The sequence below is a fragment of the Adiantum capillus-veneris genome, chromosome 18 (genome assembly GCF_014529385.1).
Source record: "Adiantum capillus-veneris isolate H3 chromosome 18, ASM1452938v2, whole genome shotgun sequence".
Classification (NCBI taxonomy): domain Eukaryota; kingdom Viridiplantae; phylum Streptophyta; class Polypodiopsida; order Polypodiales; family Pteridaceae; genus Adiantum; species Adiantum capillus-veneris.
In genome coordinates, this window is record NC_140948.1 from 110,040,831 (window position 1) to 110,063,429 (window position 22,599).

General features: G+C 48.2%; 1 protein-coding gene across 4 annotated transcripts in view; it reads left to right on the forward strand.

The window, feature by feature from the left end:
• LOC147436197 (uncharacterized) overlaps nt 1-22,599 on the forward strand; it is a 124,950-nt gene that overhangs the window by 35,043 nt on the left and 67,308 nt on the right. For all 4 annotated transcript variants that reach the window (XM_086488111.1, XM_086488109.1, XM_086488110.1 and 1 more), the window contains exons 2-3: nt 17,275-17,532; nt 22,156-22,265. In XM_086488111.1, the coding sequence (XP_086344237.1) occupies nt 17,275-17,532; nt 22,156-22,265 (368 nt within the window). The remainder of the gene's footprint in view (nt 1-17,274; nt 17,533-22,155; nt 22,266-22,599) is intronic.

The window sequence follows — 22,599 nt, forward strand, 5'->3', positions numbered from 1 at the left end:
AATGTGGCCAGGCTGCTCACATATAAAGCATTTGTTCTCTGTCCTCAGGACCTTCTTTTGCTCTTCAGACTTGCGAGGAAAACGTCTTTTCCATTTCTTCGCTGGTCCCTTTTCTGATTTAGCCGAAGCTTTGCCTTTCCCTGCGTTGGCTGGCTCCTGAGTCACTTTAGGAACCTCCTTGGAAACATACTTCTTCGCTGAGTTTTTCTTGGCTGATCCTTCCTTGACGCCAGTATTGAATTCACAATCTTCTCCCTTGAGCAAACCATTGCCAGTGTTTGCTACCTCGATGAGCTGCGTCAAAGTAGTGACTTTGGTCTTCGTGAAGTACTTTCTCAATCCTTTAGGTAGGCCACAACAATATTTTTCAATCTGTTCTGTCAATGGCACAAACCTATAGGAAGTTACTGGAAGTAGAGCTTTCCAAAACTTCCGATTGTAATCATCCAGATTCTTGCAAGTAGCAGCATTAAGCTGGTGCTGCTGCAAAAATCTGCTTATAGTAAATCCATGTGGACGGAGCTTGCCCTTGAAGCAATAAAGTTGTCCACCATTGTCTCGCATTCCCTGTCAAGAAAGTGGCTGCCTTGCGGACCTTTGAAGCCTCTGTAAAGTTTCCCCTTGCATAGGCCTTGTCAAACTGCTAGGCCTTGTCAAACTGCTGGAGGAATGAGAGAGCCTTCTTCCTGTCATCAAACCCTGTAAAGGTCGTGAAAGACACACCTTTGCCACCTTCTTTGTACGGAGTTGGCCTCTCCAGCGGCGTTAAATTGTCATATGGAAGTGACTGAAACATGGGAACACTGTTAGGGTTCATCTGTGTTCCTTGGCCTCTATTAACTTGACCTGGAAATGCCATATTTGGCTGCTGATTTGTAATTCCAGCCATACCAAAATTTGCTTGTGGCATCCCAAATTGGCCCTGAGTGCTCTGAAACCTTGGTAGCATGCCCATGACACCATACATGGGGTTAGGCATCATCGTTTGAGCACTCCCGAACACTGTTCTTGGCGTGTAAAACTGATTTCCAGGTGCATGACCAGCCATGCTCTGGAATACCGATCCACCTCCAAAATAGCCAGGGTGTACTGAAGGTGGTGGGAAGACATGTTGCATAGCCTGTAGGTTGCTTCCCTGCCCATTAGAACCAGCTATAGGCTGCTGAAAGGTGGCGGGCTGAACTCGTACAGCTTGAGAGACTGGCATCTCAGCCACCTGTTCTTGCACCTTAGGCACAGGTTGTGGAGACTGCATGTTCTCTGTCAAGTGTACAGGTGTTTCCATTGACTCTGCAGTATGAATCACCCGTGCTCGAGCCTTAACAGGCTTTTGAATATGATCCAGTGACCCAACTTGCTGAGACGGAACCGGAAGGTGCAGAAAGGCTAAAAACCTCGGATTCTGCATTACTTGTGTGAACATAGCCACAACAGTAGCCAATTGGGTCCTGAATATATCATCATTCGTCTGTGGTGGTCTTGAGGACTCACCCAATTCATGTGTCTGTTGCCCCTGTGAAGAGGAAACCTCTTCAGTCACATTATCTGGTCTGTCAGCCATAATTGCAATTCCCTGTGTCTGGTCTATGATCCCCTGTGTCTTCAAGCCCAAAACTGACCAAGGCTCACTTCGATGGGAAAAAGCGATTTAATCCCGTCGATGGAACCATGTAACCGGCCTATTCAATCCAAAAAAGGCGGTAGACTTTACTTCAAACCTTGATTTAGCTTTCACCCATTATTAGTCGTCTATTTTACCTGTACTTTCAAGACACAACACGGGGAAAAGGGATACAGGCTGCTAGATTGCACCTGTATGAGTAGACCGACACCAGATTGGCCCCTAACTTAGGCCCCTTTTGGTATTTCTTTATTCTTCAAAAGAGGGAATAAACGTTGTGAATCCCTACAAGCTGCCCCGCACAAACTCGGCTGAATTTCCACTGTTCCAGCCCGATTTCGGCAGCATAACTGTACTAGGACACTTCACAGTCAGTATTCCCACGCATTGACTGACTTTCCCGACGCATACAGGCACTTTGCAAAACCTGGCGAGAATCTGCAGCACGCTGAATTCTTTGTTTTCAGCCCCGAAAATGCGCCAGATCACCTGTACAGCGGTCCCCTCGCGTCCCCGAACCTCCTGGGGGTATTAGGGTCCGTTTAGGGCCAAAACCCTAAACCTGCAAAAATACACAGCAGGCTGTAATTTACTGTTTCGGGCTCCGTTTCGCATGCCGGTCGCATCCGTAGCAAGTCCTCGAGCTCTCGCACCTGTAGGGCTACTTGCCCTTTGAATCGGACGAGATTTCTGGCGTGAAACCTCTCCGAATTCACCTGTACCTGCGGGGGATTAGCCGCTAGCTAATCCAGTACCTGTGCAAGAGGCTCTTGCCTCGACAATCGTGCATGAACCCACACAACTGTAAATTGGTCAAATGAAAAGCCCACTAGAGGGGCATAACATACTGCCATAGAGGAGAGAGAGGGCAGTGCGTAGCGTGCAGGGCATCACTCCTGGCACCGCACTGTACATAGGAGGGAAAGCAAGCACTCCATAGCTCTTAACCTGTGACAAAATCTGAAAATGAGCCTCTCCCAGCTTAAAATTCAGCGCCCCCTTCTCTTGCATGAGGAAAGTGCACCAAAAGGTGCCACTTGGCACATTTAGAAGCATTTTCTCGTTTCGGGGTTACCGCCTAAAAATCTCCCAACCGGTTGCTGAGTTGACTTCACGGCAGAGTAAGAAAATGTTCCCCTTGTCATTCCGGAGGTAATGACGCAAACACATTTTCAGGTCCCAAAATAGCAATTTCCTAAATTTTAGGAGATGCTGCCATGGTATCTTTCTAGGTCATCCGACCCTCTTTGTACACTGTGGCCACATCCAGAACTGAAATGTAGCCTCTGTAGCAAAGGATTCCACTTTGGCTAGTCAATGACCCCACTTGGCTAACCATAGTCCTTGTCCAACCTTAATGCTCTCTTGCCCTCAGGCCTGGACTCCCTCTGGACAGTTCCACACTAGCTATGCAATGCAGGGCAGTTAGATTTCCCGAGGGGTGTTTCCAAAAAGTGAAAGTAAATAGATAATAAGAAAGAAATCAACAAAAAGGATAGATAGTAGTCACACGCTGGTGACACCTCCTCCTGCCAATGACGTGCTGCAGTGGGGCGGGCCTCTCTCTGTGCTGCAAGTATATGACGTCCAAGCCGAACAGTGTACTGAAAGAAGGGGACTCCTGGGCGGTCGGCAGAAGAGAAGGGGTCCCTCCATAGCCACTCACCAGGATCCCACTGTACTCGTGCCAGTGGACAACACTCCCAAGCCCATAGCCTCCAGTGTCCAGTCTCAAGAGCTGCTGGGTCAGGGTCTATGACGCAAGTCCTCCCACAGATGCCCACAACTCTGATCCTCTGGAAACAGCACTCTGCTACATGCGGGGCCTCTACTGCAACTCGCTGTAATCGTCCCCCACTCTGAAGCTCGAAGAACAGGGTTGGGACAGTCTCTGAGCAAGCCCTGACTGAAATCAGAACCTCCAGTCGTGTGAAGGATCCCATCCATCGGGGTGCTACAAGCTCGAGAGGCGTGAGCCACTCAGCTGGAACTGACTCTGAGATGTCCTGACACATGCTTTGCACCCCTCTCATGCCCTGTAGCTGGACAGCCTGCACCTCCTCTGACAAACCTGTGAACTCTAGCCAGTCACCTAGAGAACGTGCTGGACCTGCCGCCATGGGACCCCAAGAAACATGAGGCCGACTCCCAACCAAGTGGCCTCTCTGAGTGCTAACCATGGGGTTCCAGACGAGGGGCTGCCGTAGGCGCTCCTCCGTGCACGTCGGCTGTCTCTGCTCTAGGCCACGCTGTAAGAGCTCCCAAGATCGAAGCAAACTCACAGCGAATCTGTCCTCCAGTCTCCTGCTCAAACCAACTTGGCGCAGCTTTGAAAAGATCCATCTGGTCGAAGGTTGCCAAGGGCCTCCTGACTGAGTCACCCTGGCACGAAGCCTCTGCAACAAGAATTCCTTCCAAGGCTCCTCGCCTGGAAGAAGTCCTCTGACGACAAACTTCCCAAGAAGGGCTCTGCTCTGCTGTGCAGGATCAATTATCCCAAGCCCTCCCTGAGAACAAGGAAGTGTGATGACCGACCAAGCCACCTTGGCTCGGGCAATCTGAGTATCACGACCTGACCAAAGGAACTTCCTGATCAGCCTCTCTACCTGGCTGATACAAGAACTCGAGAAGATCCAGCAAGAAGTGATGTACCACATAGTCGCCAACAACACCTGGTTGGCAACTACTACTCTACCAGCCAGCGAAAGTCGTGCTGAGCTCCAATGTAATAGCTTTCTCCTGATGGACAGGAGAAGAGGAGCAATCTGCTGCTCGGGGGACAAGTCCAGACCAACCTGACAACCCAAGTACCGAACTGCAGTCCCTAGAGGAATCCACCTGAAACCCTCTCCTGTCATCCAATCTGGCACAGGAGCACTGCCAACCGAGAAAGCCACTGTCTTTCTCCAGTTGATCAATGCGCCCGATGCACAACAGAAGGTCTCCAAAGCTTGCTCACATCTGTGTAGATTGGCCTCCTGGCCCTCTAAGTACAAGGCTGAGTCGTCGGCAAACTCAGCGTCCAGAAGCTTATCTCCCCGTATAGGGAGTGCTAAGCCTCTCAAACCAACCTGCTGTGACACCAAAAATCTGCTCATCGCCTCCGCATAGAACAGAAAGAGAAAAGGGGCAAGAGGACAACCCTGTCTGACCGAACGTGTGAGCATGAAGCGCTCACCTCTACCTCCTGCCAACAACACCTGACTGTGAGCCTGTCTGTACAAAGCTGACACCCCTCTGATCCAAGCATCTGAGAAGCCCATCCTGTGTAGCGTGCCCTCTAGAAAGTCCCAGTCAACTCTGTCGTATGCCTTCTCAAAATCGAGAAGAAGAATCACAAGGTCCTCCCCACGGAGCCGTGCAAGGGCAGAAGCCTCCCAAAAAGTGAAGATGTTGTCAAGGATACTGCGTTCCTTGACAAAACCTGTCTGAGTCCCATGTATAAGGCTCTCCAAAAGTGGCTGAATCCTCAAACTCAAAGCCTTGGCAAGAATTTTGTAGGCTGAGTTGAGAATGGTGATGGGGCGCCACTGTCGAATCTCATCCAAGGAGCCACCCTCCTTTGGAATGAGGTAAATCAGGCCCTCACTCATGCTATCTGGCATCACTCCTGTGTGCAAAATGTACTGAAAGGCACTACAAAGATTTGGGCCAAGCAGGTCCCAGTACTCCAAGAAGAAGCTGGGAGTCAGCCCATGCTCACCTGGACAGCTACCACGAGGGAGGGCCCTAAGAGCTGTGTGCAGCTCCTCAAGCTGAAGAGGTATCTCTAGCCTCTGGCGCATCTCCTCAGTCACAAGACAAGGCATTTGTGCCCAAAGAGCCCTAAGAGCCGTGTGCAGCTCCTCAAGCTGAAGAGGTATCTCTAGCCTCTGGCGCATCTCCTCAGTCACAAGACAAGGCATTTGTGCCCAAACCTGCTCCTTACATGCATCCCGTCTCTCTGACTCGGGCTCAGCCGACAGTAACTCACGGTAAAAGTCAGTAGCAACTGCACGTATATCCTCTGGCTCACAAACAACTGACCCATTGGGTCTCCTCAACTGATTGACCTTGGCATGCGAGTGCCGAGGTCCCACTGTCTCAAAAAAAGCACCTGTCACTCTGTCACCCACCTGAGTCCACTGAGATGCCTGTCGGTGAAAGGCAAACTCATGGCGCCTCTCCTCTGTGCAAGCAAGCTCCTGGGCGAGGGAGGGGATGAGGAGGAGGAGGGAAAATCGGAAGGCGGAGCGGCTGGCGAGGGTGAGGTGGAGGTGGAGGCTGGCGTAGGGGGCTCCTCCTGCTGAAGAGGACCAAAGCGGTTCCCCGTGGGGACCCACTGCTGCTAAGTAGGCACCTGAGGGCCACTCTGAGTGCCAGGCTGTCTCTGTGGCCCTTGGCGTTGACGGCCACGGGCCTGCTGCCACCCCTCCTCCGCTGGAGCCCCAGGCTCGGAGGGTGGCTCTGAATCTGTGCGCTGTGTCGCTGGCTGTGGCTGCGGCCCAGCCTTGGTAGGCTGGGGCTGAGGCTGAAGTGCAGGTCGTGGTCTCCTCCGTGGACAGGCCTTCGCTAGGTGGCCCATCTGTCTGCAAATGAAGCACTGGTTCGGGAGACCCGAGTACTCCACACTCTGTCTAAACCAACCCCCACTCACCCGAGGCAGAAGGATGACCTTCGGGAGCGTGTGGGTATCTCTGACCAAAACTCGAACTGAAGGGATGCGAGCCGCCTTGGCAGCTACTGATGCTGGCGTACGAGGTGTCTCTAGGACAGTCCCGATGGCGGAGCCAATCCTGAAGAGAAGTGGAAGGTACTCCCTCTGTAAACCCGGAAAGCAGACTGAGATGGGGATGTCTGCCTCCTCTACTAGCACATTCGAAGTCGGGTCAAAACCAAGTCGCCACTGTCGAAAGTGGGCGTGTGATGCTCGGATGGCCAATGGACTCATAGCTATGACCTTGGAGGCCATCTCGAAAGTCTCGAACTCAATCTGGTAGTACCCCCGTTCGAGAATCTGGACATCCAAGACCTCGCCCACCTCTGCGAGGAGGTGGGCCTGGAGAAGGTCTCGCAGCTCTCCTCTGCTAGGACGGGTGCCGAGAACCTTGCAGATGACAGAAGTTGCCTGCAAGCGTTCTACCTCTGCGGCAAGGCTCGCTTGCTCTGTCGGCGAAAGAGCAAGTCGAATGGTGGGCTCAGCGGGGTCGAGCGAGGGGGCTTCAGGCGAGTCCCTCTGAGGTGGAGCTGGAGCCTCCATCTGTGTCTACTGCTGAGTCGAAGAAGCGGGCGGTGAAGAAAATATGCGAACGAGTACGCCAAGCACTTGTCCGAAGAGAAAGCGTTGCCGAGCCAAGTGCAGAAGACCTTCGGGAGCGAAGAGGACGGGGGGGGGGGGGATGGGGGGACGGCGAGGGCGAAGTGGGCAACCGGGTAATGTGCGGGTGCACAAGCGGCAGCGAGCGGGGGGATGGGGTGGGGATGGCAACGCGAGAGGAGGGCAGCGGGCAGCCTTTGGGGCAGCGCGAAAACAAGGGGGGGCAGCGGGTGGGGGGGGGGAGAGGGTAGCGATGGCGCAGCAAGGGGGGGGCGAGCAGCAGTAGCGAGCACTCCGGCTAGGTAATTAGATCAAGAGCTTTGGAAAGCTAGGCTTATACTTTGATAATCCTGGCTAAAGTGCTTTGCTTAAGTTAAGCGGGCTTTGGCTTAGCTTCTCCCTGGAGAGAGAGCCCTCCAAATGAAAGAGATGAGCCAAAAAAAATCACACGAGAGCTCTCAAAGAGAACCCCCCTTCTCTTTTATACCTTGCATGCACCCATTAGCGATGTCGCTAATGGGTTCCCCCCCCGATGACATGGCAGCGGATTTGGAGTTGCCCGAAAACTAGCGTGCCTGGTGCCGAAAACCTGCGCGAGGAGATTTCCAGCAATTTTGGCTTCTGCGGCAGCGAGGGCATCTGAGCGCCATGCTGGCCAGCATGAGCGCTCGAGCTTCCTCCTCGTCGGTGCAGCTGCCGCCATGCCTTTTTTTGCTTCTCTTCACATTAAAAAACCCTTAAAATGGGTGGCCTTGGTTGGCTTGGACGGTTTGCCAATCCCTTGCTTGGGCGGGCGGCCAATTAGGTTAAATGGGCGGCCTTTTGCCCTTGGGCACCTTAGGTTTAAGTGGGCCCTTGGCCATGGTTTGAAGGGCATCACCTTAGGCTCACATACCGGCCATAGCCATTGGGTGGCCAAGTTTAGTGGGCGGCCCTTCTTATTGCGGGCGGCCACTCAGCTCAAGAGCACTACATTTGGACATACATATTGACCAAGGCATTGCCTCCATGACATCATTTCCCAACATCCACTGATTAGCAATATCACCGTGAATTCTACTGCCCACTCTAGTGTGTTGAATGGCACCATAGCTTCCAGGATGCAAGTATCAGTGTCCGTCAAGGCTAGGCATATTATAAAAAATGCTTCCGCATCGGCCCACATTTGGCATACACATCGGCACCGCACTGCATTAAGCCAGATGAATTTGACTGATCAAGGCGACCAGGGCGGTTTGGAACCGGCCCCCGGCGATACTTAAACTGGCCATATCTTACCAAACGAAACCCCGATTGATGAATTGGAAAGACCGACATGCTCCTGGAAGTGAGCACTTCGGACCCATGCATTCCTTTCATCTTTGACCTTTTATCAGTAGGTGCGCAATCCGGTACGGATCTGCTACCTACTCAACTTAAAACTGTCATAAGTTTTTATCCATAGCTCCGATTGACGAGCCGTAAAGACAGGCACGTAGAGCCCTTCAAGTACTTCAACTCTGATTAATAAAAATCTTGCTATGACCACTTCAAGCATAGTCATTGTTTACCATTACCAAGACATCTTTTGGCCCTTAGAGCCCCATCTGGTACACTTTTAGCTTAAAAAGTGGCCTGTTAGCAAGCCCTTATAACTGTTGAACAATCATGCAGGATTCGAATACACTTGATTGGCATTCCTTTGCTCATTTTCTTGTCATGGGAGCGGAGCGGCACAACAGCGGCCGACCCCAACCTCGGACAACCCGACCAGGTACAACCTAGGGTATGGGTGGCCAGCCCGGAGACATACTAGCCGTACATGTATATCCTAGACCTGTAAGTAGCAAAGTGGTGTAAATCTAACACCAACCCTCTCAAGGGACCCCTCACCGTTGCCTATATGGTATTTGCTTTTGATTGCATAAATGGAATGTACACACATGCAATACCTCAGTGCAGACTCTACTGACTTGAATGTGGAATGTCACTGCTGTAACTCTTCAAGATGAAGCACCTCCGGGGCTGATTTGATGCACCTTTGGATCCTTCTCGATCTGGGATTGCTGATGGCACCAAGGGGTAGATATGGGGCTGAAACAAGGACTGAAAGCTGGCTGCAAAAACATAGATCTCGCTGCAAAAATGCAGCCAATCTGTCGCTAACATTTGTGCTTGTCATCTGTACAATCGATACAAAATCCTACACCCCTTTCTTGATCATACATGCCACCCCTCCTTACCCTCTTCATATTGAGAGAGAGAGAGAGAGAGAGAGAGAGAGAGAGAGAGAGAGATGAAATATTATATTAACGTTTACAGAAGGCCAAAGTGACCTATGAGACCAAAAAAGTTACAAGTGATGAATCTAGTACAATGTTTGAGTACAACTAAAAGGGGGGGACGGGGGGTTTTCAAAGGAGATCCCTCATCGGTTGGTGGCAAATCTCGTCAATATCCTCCATAGTTAGTACTCTGACTGGGCGCCTCGCATGTCGGGCTATGGTGATCTGGATCCTCTGTTGCAGCCTCCTCCGGTACTGTGAAGCCCCCCGTGGTCGTGGGCGTCTTGATCTCCCTAGCTCAATCGCCCGATCGATCAATGTACCTTTGGTGTGGGTGTGATCTGAAGCCGAGCTCTGTTGTGGTGAGCCCTCCTTTGGCTGCTCACTGTCTGGTGTAAAGAAATATGTGATCTGCCTCTGAGATGGCATCTCCCTTGATGTCCTCAGTAAGCTCTCTCTATGTCTGCGTAGCTCCAGTAAAAACAGACCTAGGCATCTGTGGTCTGGGTATCTCATGACTCTAGAAAGTGGTCCGAAACCCTCTTTGAACAAGCAGTGAAAGCCTCCACGGATCTCATAGTACACACCGGGGAGTGACATATGTAGTGCAGCTCTGTTTCTGGCTCAGTATTCCATAAATGACATATCCTGGCCTCTGTTGGCACTCGAAATCTAAAAGTCTCGATCTGAAGCTGATGCGAGGATGTGCGTATCTGGCCAATAGCACACCGTATCCCATGAGATAAGTGTGTATCCATGTATCTAGGCCTAGTCGCAAATCTGTCTTCTGTGAGTTGGAAAAGATGCTCTCTATAGAAAGCCATCTTTGTGCCCAACTCATGTATCGGTTGTATCCATGTGCTCCTGGTATCTAGCTGAATCAGATCCTGACATATAGAGCCGTGATCTCTGTCCGTGTTATAGATAGGGAGGGTGCATCCAAGGAGTACTGGAAAGGAGGCAATCTGTTCATGCTGAACCCATGTAACCAAAACCAGGATGTCATCTGCCCTTACCAACATGTTGTATCTCCCTACAGCGTGAGCTACCTGGAGGATCCAAGGGCTAGCCGAGCATATCTGTCTCTGCGGAGGTTCCATAAACTGTGCATGAAGGATACTGACCTAGTAAGTGCCTCGACCACGAGGGGAGGAGCAACTAGCTCAGCTCAAATAATGTCATGTGGCACTGACGCCTTAGCCCGAAGCATTTGAGAAATCATAGAGACTAGAGGCCTCTCCATACATCTCCATCCATCACTGGTACCAGATCTGCCATGGTGATCCACCGAGGGTCCCCATATCTGAACTCTAGTTGAAGCCACTAGAGTGTCAAATAGCCAGAGCTTTGTTCGAGGTTCCTGAAACTGAACCTGCGAACACATCCTCTCAAGTCTCCCTAATGCTGCATAAGCTACGGTCAGTCTCGTCTCTTGCTGCTCTCCTCAAGGAGAATCCTGGGCCATTGAAAACCACCCCAAGATAGGTATATGCATCTGTATACTCCACAGTCTCTCGACCATACGTAAAGGTGGGAGCTGATTACTCCTAACCCACTGTGCCGTGGTGTTAAACACCATTACCTTGGTCTTACCAAGGTTCACTGACATTCCACTATTCTGGGCAAACACATGTAATGCATCCAAATGATGCTGCATCCCTTCTAGAGAATCTGAAATCAGCACAATATCATCAGCATATAACAACAATGGAATCCATGTCCTTGCTAGCTGAGCCACTCTGTCTCCCTCTCGCTCTGCACAGTTTGAAAACTCATCCACATATATCCCAAATAGAGTCCGAGATAGGGGGCATCTTTGCTTCACCCCAATAGTGGAGTCGACCATGTCAAACATGCCCTCAGTAGTGCGTACTCGCCCCACCATTGTCCTATATAAAGCCAAGATCTCCCATATCAGCTCTATGGGCATACCCATGTCGTGTAGTCTACATTACATATAAGTTTGGATCTCGGCACTGTGTCAAAAGCTTTGCGGAAATCCACAAAGCTACAATAGATCCTCCTACCATGGTGTCTACCCTCAATAATAGCTCTTGAGTGTCAGAATCTGGTCTAGAGTAGAGAAACGTCTCCTGAATCCTGCTTGCCTTGATGCTCGTATGCCCTCTCTCTTTGCCCATCTACTCAGCTCCTGCTCAAAAATAGATGCATACAACCTGGCCAATGTGTGAACAACCATGATTGTGCGATAATTCCCTAGAATCATGGGATCTTTGGACTTGAAAATAGGCACAATCGTGGACATATTCCAAGTTCAGTAAAACCCTCATACATGGCTCGATTAAACATCATAGCAAGAAGCTCTGCAAGCATTTCTCTGGCATGGATGAAGTGCTTTGCTACTAGACCATCATGAGCTTGTGCTCTCCCTGTCTTCATCCTGTCAATGGCTTTCCTTACCCTCTCAGCAGCTGGAAAGAAAGTACATGTCTTTGGGCATGTCTTTGGTGGGTCCGGCAAAGGTGGCTGCCCTGATGCCGTGTAGAGAGATGTGGCATATTCCCCCCATGTCTCTGTGCAAGTAATGGCTGGTGGTGGTGAATGCTCCTGGAATAGCCTCCATGCCTCGCCTGAGTCTTGATTCATAAATAGCTGATGTAGATCCCTCTCTAACTAAGATATATAAGCCCTCTTTTGTCGCATAGGCAGAAAAAGATAATCCGTGATTGTCTATGTGTGATAATACTGATGAGCACCTCCCTTCGAAGTCTGATCCTCATCTCTCTACACTCCTCATTATACCAGTTGTTTTGGGGCATGCTCCCAGATCGTCTCCGTGTATGCTAACTGTGGGGATATGCCTCTGATGCTGCATCATGGAGCGTCTCTATCAATATCTGAGTGAGCTCATCTAGTGGCCTTCCTGGCTCCTGAGTGCATAGCTGCCTGTATATCTCATCAAGGTGCACGGAATCTGTCTCCCTCATGAAGGTATACCGAGTGTGTGTGGAGACCCCTCCTAATGGAGTTGTGTTGAACTGAAACATGAGAGTGAAAGACAAGATAGCATGATCAACTGCTACTCCAACTGGCCTAGTACCCACCATGAAATTTTTTTAAAAATGGAATGAGACGTAGCTGAGCCATAACATAATCCACTGTACTAGCCCCTTGTTGATATGGAAAACATGTAAGACCTCCCGCTGGAGGAGATCTTTGTAGGCCATTCAAAATGGCCAATCCATGTGCATCCCCCATGTTTGTTATCGGCCATACTCAGTGTGCTCCTCATCCTGTGATAGTCTGGATAGGCCCATCTCTATAACACCAAGCTCCCTAAGCATCTCCTCTGAAGTATCATTGAAGTCTCCTAGGATGATAATGTTACCATCCTTGGAAAACTCCCATATGTCATCATCCGGGACTGTCCTCTAGGTGATGCATACACTGACGTACTAGGAGGGCAAATTGAGTAAGTTTGTATATAAGCAAACCTAAGCTAGCACTTTCTGGCAGAAGAGGCACATGAGCCAAGCTCAATAGGCAACTTCTCAAGCAAGAACTTGGTGGTCTCCCCTCCAAGCAAGAAGGACTCAACCTAGCGTTTTGCATCATCAAGCATCATCGCCCTCATCTGCATCAGCCTAGCGTTTTCATCATGAAGACCTTCACCGCAAGAAGTCCCAGCACCTAGCATTTCCAGATGGCAGCCCTAGCATTTTGCACACCAGATCGCCCTCCCTTTCTGGCTGGCATTTTTCAGCAGTAAAGCAACATCGAATCAGCGTTTTCAGCCATAAAAGAAGTTCAGTTTTCAGCCCTAAGACCTGCAGAATTTCAGCGACAAAGATCAGCAGAATCAGCCCCAAAGCCAACGTTTTTGGATTGCCGTAGATTTCAACACATAGCGTTTTTGGACAGCAGATAAAAGATTGCAGATTTCAGCCCTTAGGTCGGTTTCGCCATGCCCGTCGTCATCGCCGACATAGCCTAGATTTGCATTAGTCACATGTACCAGTTTGTGCAATCATAAGTAGACCACTCTCGTCGACGAGGGTGGGGCCTTCGGAGGAGGGTTTTACAGCATCTTTGGTGTCGTATCTCTCTTCTCTCTCTATCTCTCAGTCTCATACACTTGCACGCACAGTGTCCATTCACTTTGTTTGTGATCATAGCACTCTCTCATTAAGAACGGAAGGCTCTACCTTCCATAAGAACAAAAGGAACCTTGAGCACCGTTCGGAGCACTCATCTTGAGCCAAGTTCAAACATTCATTCCGCTGCACCTTACATCTGACAGTGATGCCATGGTTTGATTTGACGTCAGATTTTCTTGTGGAGGAGGCATACCTTCCTACCTCTGTCTGTTTCCCCGGCCTACGATGCGAGTACCTTCCATTGCTGTTCAAGATTGGTTCTGCTACTATCGGGATGGTCTTGGAGTGTCCTTGCACAACAATGCCATTTGCGGCTAAGGCCGTGGGACTATCGATAGTTTGGGTCTTGGTTCGTGATACCCACATGTCCCGAAGGTAGTTTTACTGCCTAGGGTTAGTGGCAGGTGGATTCGCCAGACCGTGTAGTACGTGGGTCTCCAGAGCCAACGCTTTATTTTCATACAGATGGGCGATCTCGCGAAGGTCTGTCCATGCAAGAGAGCTCGACCTACTCCACAGCCGCAACCCACCATGGCTGGACAGTCACATGGGTCTAAGACCGACCCCCCCCCCCCCCTGCCGCCTCGAGCCCACGAGAGCCCCATAGGTACAAGAGCAGCATCAACTAGTGCTCAGGTAGATGAGGGATGGCAGTAGGTCCCTGGTTGCCATCGATAGGATCGGGCTTGTCCCAGTGGCCACCCTGGCGGTCGGCCTACTACAACTCGACAGGAATGGGTTCCCACGGGAAAGTGCTTTTGACCCTCTACAACAGGATGACAGCTCAGACTTACCCCAGGCTCCCTCCTTTCCGTGGGAGGCCCCCCCCCCCGCCCGAGTCTTCTCCACCTTCTCCACCCCCCCCTTCTTCCACCCCTCTTCCACCATCGGGACGTAAGCGACCCTCCCCCTTGCACGACAATTGTTGGGCAACACATTTCCTGCAAGAAGAATGATCCGAGAGGGACAGCCTGTCCTCAGGCTACCCTCGTGGTTTAGACTTTAGTCTATGGGACTATCCCCAGAGGGCTATCCAGTTTTGACGTCGACAAGCGGTAGGATCTCTTCAGATATTCTTTCATGTGGTTTCTTGGTGACCCTTTTGCCAACCTCGATGCTGCCTGCTTTTGAGCACATGCTCTGTTTTGAAGTTGAGAGACAAGCATCCTTGCTAGAGTGGTGGGTTTTTCTTTTCCATTGTTTGGCAAGGATCAGCAGGATTGGACTATGGACAAAGTACTTGGGTGGTTGCGGACCGAGGCCCTAGAGTTTTCTCACCCACGGGAGACCTTGGGATCACAAACTTGATATAGACCTTGTGGCCACTCGCCACGGTGTCAAAGCCTGATACTACAAGATGTAGACATATTGTGGTTCATTTGTTTGCGGATGCCCAGTGCCCACTATGCTATGTATATACTCATGAGGATTCTTGCGTAGAGAATGTGTCCCGAAGGACTGCACATGCATCTTGGGATATGGTGTGTCATGTGATGAAGCAACGCTTGTCCTGAGGTCAATTGGATGCGGATTACTCCCCATTCAAACCGGCCTCGAAAATTTCCAGGTTCGTTTGCTGCGGCTGCATCAATTTTCTCTCACTGACGCTAGGGGGATAGTCGCATGGAATGTGCATGGACTTGATGGACCCCAGTTGTTACGCCAGAGGGGTAGACGACGACAGGAGCTTCATAGACGCCTTGTGGGTGGTGGATTGAGTCTCTCTTTCTCTCGGTCCGACCGCAAAGTAGGAGATGCGAATCTATCCGGGATAGATCGTTTTTATGCAGTGACCACATCTGTGATATGGATAGTTCAGTATGCATTTTGGCAAGGACTACTTTTTCAGATCATGCACCATTGATTCTTACTTTGCCAGATAGACAGCACAGTGACAATCTCATGCTCCACATCCCAGAGAGGATCTTGCTGGACACCAGTTCGATACTTGGGCTGTCAGGTTGGTTTGGATTTGTCACTAGAGCAGCTTGCTCCTCTCCTACAATGAGGAGGAAATTGCGCCATTGGAGCTCGACACGGCTTTCTGTTGCTGGTAGGGCTGTCGTGGCCAACCAGGTGCTTCTGGCTACTATGTGGTACATCACGTCTTGCTGGATTTTTTCGAGTTCTTGCATCAGCCAGTTGGAGAGGTTGATCAGGAACTTTTTGTGGTCATGGCGAGATACACAGTTTGCTCAGGCCAAACTTTCCTGGCAGGTCCTTGAGGCTTGGGGAGGGTTAGAGATCATTGACCTAGCATGAGAGAGTAGAGCCGTCCTTGGAAAGCTCATTGTCAGAGGTCTCCTTCCAGGGGAGGAGCCCTAAAAGGAGCTATCGCTTCACAGGATTCGTGCCCGGGTCCCATAGACGGGTGGCCCATGGAGCTCTTCCATTCATTGGCTTTTCATAGAGAGAGATGGGAGGATCATTTTGCTATGAGTGTCCTTCAGTCTTGGGAGCAGCTGCGGAGTGGCCTTGAGCAGTACTTGCCCACATGCATTGAGGAGCACCGGAGGCAGTGACTTACATGGAACCCCTTCGTCAGCACACAACGAGGTCACATGGTTGGTAGCCGACCTCATGTTTCTTGGGGTCCCATGGCAGAGGGTCTAGCCTGCACTTTTGGGGACTGATGGCAGTTTATAGCACTTCTGAGGAGGTTCAGAGCCTTCAGCTGCAAGACATGAGGGGGGTGCAGAGCATGTGTCAAGATATTGTAGAGGCCATAGGAGCAGAGTGGCACATCTCTCTTAAGCCAGTGGCTGGATGGGGGCTTTCACTCGACTGGAGGTCCTCATTGCAGTTAGGGCTTGCTGAGACACAGGATTCTACTTGTTCTTGGAGGTTCAGAGAGAGGGCCATCTCCACAGAGTCATTGTTGAGGCTTTAGGTGGCCGAGTGTTGCTTTCAGCAGATCCGAGTTGTGGGCATCAGTGGTAGGACCTGTGTGATAGACCTGACCTGTCAATTCTTGAGTTAGGACATTGGCATTTATGGGCTTGGGAGAGCTGCCCTCTCGTGCGTATGTAGTGAGAGTGATTTTGGCAGGATCCTTTTACAGTAACCCATCACCTAGGGACCCCCTTTTTTGAGTACGCAACACGGCTGGGTTGTCACACACTGACAGTGCGGAGGGATCTTGATTTAGCCGTCATTGTACATTTCTTACTTTTTCATTGGGAGAGTCCCACATCTTGATGTAGCTCTCTCTAGTAGGGCACATTGTAGACCATTGGGCTGCTGTTTTGTTATGAAGTGGGAAGGCAAGTTGGAAGTGGGAAGGCAATGGGCCAAAATAAACTTTTCCGAGTTGGAGTTAACTTCTTCAAGGTTCTTGTTTTTGTTTTCTTGCAAGGATAGCAACACAACAATTTTTAGAATGTGTCTTACAAAGCAATGCTTACAATTTTTGTTTCAGTTAGGGCTGGAAGTTGCCGTCTTTAAGACCGTTCTACCTATTTGTACTTGCTCGTTTGTCAGAACAACAAAGTCTATTTCTTCTTTGTTGATTTGCAATTTTTCTTTTGATTCCTTTTGTACATCATGCCCACCACGTCCACAATAGATTGGGCTTGCATGCAAGCATTGGATTTCTTTCCTATACCGCATCTTGAACTTATCTTCACCCATTCACCAGCCCTTTTCAAATAGCTATGTTTTGTTTGTGTCTATCTATTGTTCGAAGTTATAAGATGACGAGTGATTAGCCCTGCTTCGTTTTTGTGTTTTGTGCAAATGTTATACCCACTATTTATTTTGGTAAGCTTAGACTTTACCAACCTTGTGAAGGTATATCACCCCATCGCTGACTGCATTTATGTTGGTTGTGTCGAAATTGATTATGTTGTCTAGCCGTTTCTAACATGGGGTATTTGGGGTTGTTGAGATTATCAGATCACAGAGGGCTTAATACTTGCATTTTGTAAAGAAGAATCTTCTTCATGCTATTCTAATTAATTTAAATTAATGTGCCAGGCAAAAAATGCACATGATTGGGTTATAGAGGAGTTATTAACACCTGATCTATCTGGAGAACGGCAACCAAAGTGGGATAAAAGCACCGAGTTGGAATCTGCACCAAAGTTTTCACGAGCATACGGCCATTATAAGCTTCGCAATGTGTGCACCGTTCCTCAGTTATGCTATCGTTCAGAGCTCAAGCGACTTCAATGTTGGTCAGTGTATCCCAAGTGTGAGCCAACTCGAGGACATTTCCAAACCTTGCGTCGAAATGTAAGCATAGTGCACATGTCCTCTTGGGTGCTCATAGTCATAATGGAGGCACACATCATCTTGTACTCATAATATGTATACTTTTTCAGGAATACTGCTTCTGTAATCCATGTTACTTTTTTCTCATGACAAGAATGGTTTTATTGCGTGGAAATATGTTGAACGTGATTATGAGAATTACCCTCATATAAAATTTTCAATCTAGTGTTGTTGTGAGGAAGTACTATCATTTTTTCAATCATGCATGATGAATCCAGTTTACATCAACAGTCAGATTCATCTTCTTCATCAGTATGGCTATCTGAATCGTAAGTTAAGAATTTTCTGACCATATGAATGTATATGCATGAATCCTTTTTACATAAAATGTCGGAGTCATCAACACTATGGCTGTTTTTATATTCCATATTTACTGCAAATGTTGAAGAGCCTGCCGTTGGCCAGTGTCTAAGCTTCTTATAGAAGTTGCAAGAGCGTTAATGAATGGAAAAACATACCTCATTGTTATTGGGATGATGTAGTCTCTACGGCCATCTGCAACCCCTACTATTGCAGTGCTTAACATGACTCATTTCTTTTGGGTTGAGATAGTATCTTCAATTGTCTACATTATGAACATGACCCCCTATTACTGCAGTGCATAACATGACACCTGAGGAGAAGCTTACTGAAAATTACATGATTTGTCACATCTTAAAGTTTTTGGATTCATTGAATATGTAGATATGCCGGATGAGCTGCAAACTAAGCTGGATCTTAAGGCTAAAAAAATGTACCTATACATATATTTAGTCAATACTATGCATGATGAAGTTGATTGTTCTATCGTCCCATGGATGACTGCCATTAGTTTGTACCTTACACTTTTGTTTAAAGTGAATGTGGGCTTATCCCCGATTCATCTAGATATAGGTTTTTGTTTTATAGCGGAGATGCCGAGTTCACATTGTGAGGTTTCTGTCCCAGTTAGGACCAATTGCTAGTGAAGGTATTCTTTCTATCTTCAGTGGTGCGTATGACCTATCAACTACCTTAAACACTTGTATTAATTCTTCCTATTTGATACTTTGTTTAATGCTAGGCTTCATTATGGCCGAGTCTGCCTTGCACCTCTAGAGTTACGGTAGAAACTTAGTAAGCGGATCTTTGTATCAATGTATGCTCGATAGTGTGCGTGTGTGTGGGAGCATATACATATACAAGTACATACACACACACAAAAATCGTGTGTGTGATGGTGCGTATGGAATGTCAGGCATGGGATCATATGATGCGTTTCTGTAATGCATTGGATTTGTGGCCGATTTTACATGGTGGAGATTCAAGATCCACTTTTCAACACAACGTTCAATCTGCTTACCGAGCTCGCCTTGAAAGCTGGTATCTCTTTCATAGGCATCAGTATGATGCCTTCATGCCTTTCGGATCAGGCTCCCATATGTTTGACTTCACATTTTGGCCCGTCTCTAGATGTTACATCTGCATGGTTCCGCTTTGTTATGCGTGTCCAGTGTGTTGTTAGTGATTATGGTAAGCCCTATATGTCTGAGCTGCAAGGCAATGTTCAGCAAGCAAGGGATACCTGTCAACGCTTAATGCATATGGCCAATTCCTCCTTGCTTTCAGAGGCTGAACTTTATGCATTACTATACGACATAATGATGAGAGAAAATTGGCTAAGTGGCAGATTCGTGCAAGGAAACACGCTTTTGTTGATAAATGCTTTGCCTCCAAATAGTTCTTCAAGCATTTACATCATTCTCGTCAATCTCAGGACATCAAAAGAGTCAAACTTCCCTCTGGGGAATGGACATATTCCGTGCAGTAGTTGGCAGAGGCTTTAGTTGCTCACTACGGGAAGATCTTTGAGGCACCGCCACCTCTTACACAAGAAGCCATACATGCACACAATCTTTTTCTGACGCATGTTGCTCCCATCACAGCAAGCACAAAATTTGGAAGTTGCGTCCACTGAGGCAGAGTTGCACGCAAGTTTGCGAGACCTGGGTAGATGGAAATCTCCTAGTTGGGACGGGCTTAGTGTTAAATTCTTCCTGTCCTTTTGGGACTACCTTAAGGAACCATTACTAATAATGATGAATATGGCCTCGGAGGAGCAGGATGCCCCCCTTTCTTGGAAGGAGGGCTGCTCAAGCTATTGCCAAAGCATGCTTTTTGTGGACAGTTTTCACACTAGCGCTCCATCACTTTTATGCTGGTGGTTTACAAATTGCTGGCCAAAATGATATCACCCGTGTTAAAGATTACTTACATCGAAGACTTCATCAATCACAATATGGTTTCATACCTCGTCAGCGCATTACAGACAATTTGGCAAATGTCATCATTGGCATGGAATATGCAAAATACACTCAACAAGATGTATTGGTCATGCAAGTTGACATTGAAAAGGCCTTTGATACTGTGTTTTGGGATTATATAATGCAAAGGCTGGGTTTTGGCCCGAAAATCTCACAGGTGGTCTTTCTTGTGTATGCTCAGAGCACTTTTGCAGGTTTACTGGGAGGTTCTCTCGCAAGTGCTTGGGCTCTAGGGCATTCAGTCAGACAAGGGTGTCCTCTTAGTGCTTTGCTTAATGCAATTGCTTCGCACCCCTTGCTGTTGCATCTTGAGGCCGGCCCTCACCTCCTCAGGCCGTTTGCATGGTCTAGCTCTACCTTCTAGGAAACATCTTATAGGACAAGCCTATGCTGAAAACTCTCTTTTCATACCTAGAAATGATAAGGAGCATATACAACATATTATGTATGCTCTGCATTTACTTGGCTTGGCAGCTAGACTGCATGTTAATTTTCGTAAACCCAAGTTGCTGCCTTTGAATGTATTTGATTGGCACAAGCTTCTATGGCCAGGGCAAGGTGTTCCCCCTCAAGCCATAGTAGGCCACCTGGGATATTTGATCAGTTGGCATGTATCCGCGATGTAGAAACTCGACTGGATACTCCAAAGATTACACTTAAAGAGCTCAACTATTGGAAATTATCAACTTGGCCTTTGCATGTGCGACTCAGAATTGTCCAATGCATTATGATGGCTTTTGTGTAGTTCTATTTACCGCTTTTATTATGGCCTAAGCAGTGCCTTGGGTCTCTTATGTCTTGTATGCTGGAGCATTTTTGGCATACATCCTCCCACAAGAAGGGGTTGTGGTTTTTATCCATGGATAAGTTATGCATACCTAAGTGATTGGGAGGGATTAACATTTTGGATTTACGTCGGCGTGTTTTGGCCCAGAAAGCTATGCTCTTGCTTGTTTTGGAGGATCAACAACAACCTTGGACGATCATGGTTTCACATTTATACGATGGTATTGTCACGCAGTCTTTTGGTCATTGGCACCCTTATCAGCATGTCATCTTTGGGAAGCTGTATGACCATATTCTAGGATGTCCCTTCACTTCATCTCTTATTGCAGATTGGAAGGCTATTACCTCATACTTATCCTAGCATGGTCGCCAATCCCCTCGAGGTAACTCACTTCGGTTGGAGAGCATCCACTAGAGTAAAGCATTCTCTCTTACTCTGGTTCAACGCTCTCCTCGACAAGCTTGCTTTCTTTCGCAAAAAAGGGTTTGCCAGGCGACCAAGTGGTGGATGATTCGTGACAAGTGCTTTCTTTTCTTGTTGCCGCTCTTTGTTATGGGCTGGGACCTCATTATCGGCATTTGTGTCAGCAGATTCAGTAGTTACTTCCCGATGCTTCTCCAACGCCTCCATTACTTGGGGACTCTCTGCTTTCCGATTGGCATCTCACTCATACTAGGTTGGATTGCATATCGGCTGGGTTAGTTTATGCTTTGCTGCAGTCTGATGCATGGATTGTCTCATGGAAATCAGCTGTGGTCACTCTCCAAGTCTCAGTTGTGGTGGCAAAGAACGTTGTCTCATATTTGGAAGAATCACCTACCTCTCAAAGAATGCATTTTCTTATGGCAATGCATGGTGGGTGCTCCACTGGTTGGTGCTTTGCTGCATGTACGATGCATTGCCTCCTCTCGTTGTGTTCGATGTCATGGCGCTGATAAGTATGCTATGCATTTACTTTGGGATTGCCGCTGCTCAGGGACTTTCATTAGGCAAGTGTCCTTTGCTTTGCGCCTTCGTTTGCCCTCTGGAATCTTTCGCATACGAATTTGGATTTTTGGAGTCGTCCAACCGCCATAGTCTCCGTTTGAGGTCTTCTTTAGTTGGGTCATATTTTGGGTTATGTGGACCATATGGCACCAACGTAACTCTCAAATGTTTCATGGATTGGAAATTGAAGTTTTCGCTTGGACAAGCATTACACTATGCTTATGATGTGGGAGACATCTCTTTTGAATCTTATAGGATTTTCTTTGACTGTTTCTAATTTTCGGAGCCTCACAATGCTCCGTCTTTTGTACTTCTTTATTGTAAGTTTTCCTCGCTTTGAGGTTTCCCCTTGTAAATCAAAATCAAGATTTACAAAAAAAAAAGAATGTGTGTATGTGTGTTGGTATGTACATGGTTATGTGTGCAGTATATGTAAAAAGATAAATACATGCATCATGCATGTGAAAACTTAGATGCTTATAGACAAATAGTAACGTACTGCAAATTGCAACTTTTATTGAAATGCAGACAAATTTCAGGAGAAGTCGCATCTTCGCAAAAGCTGATGGATGGGGGCTATGGAACGTAAGTACGGAAGTTGCACCCAAGAAAGAGAGAACACATCGGCTTGCAACTAGGTTAGTATTGAAGACCATAGTAAGTTCTCATATTAAGGTTGTATACATGTCATCTCTCTCTCTCTCTCTCTCTCTCTCTCTCTCTCTCTCTCTCTCTCTCATGTCATCCCCAACCTCACCTATGGCAACAAGCAAACTCAAATATATGCTTCACTCCAAACGAATTTCCATCATTGAATTGGAAATGAAAGCATGGAGAAAAGAGATGGAAGATTGGAGGAACGCGAAGACCGTTTTCCTCCGAGAAAATGAAGAAAAGGAGAAGAGGTGGAAGGACGAGAAGGATCATCTTCTCAACAAGATCGCCACGTTGGAGAATAGCATTTTGGACCTC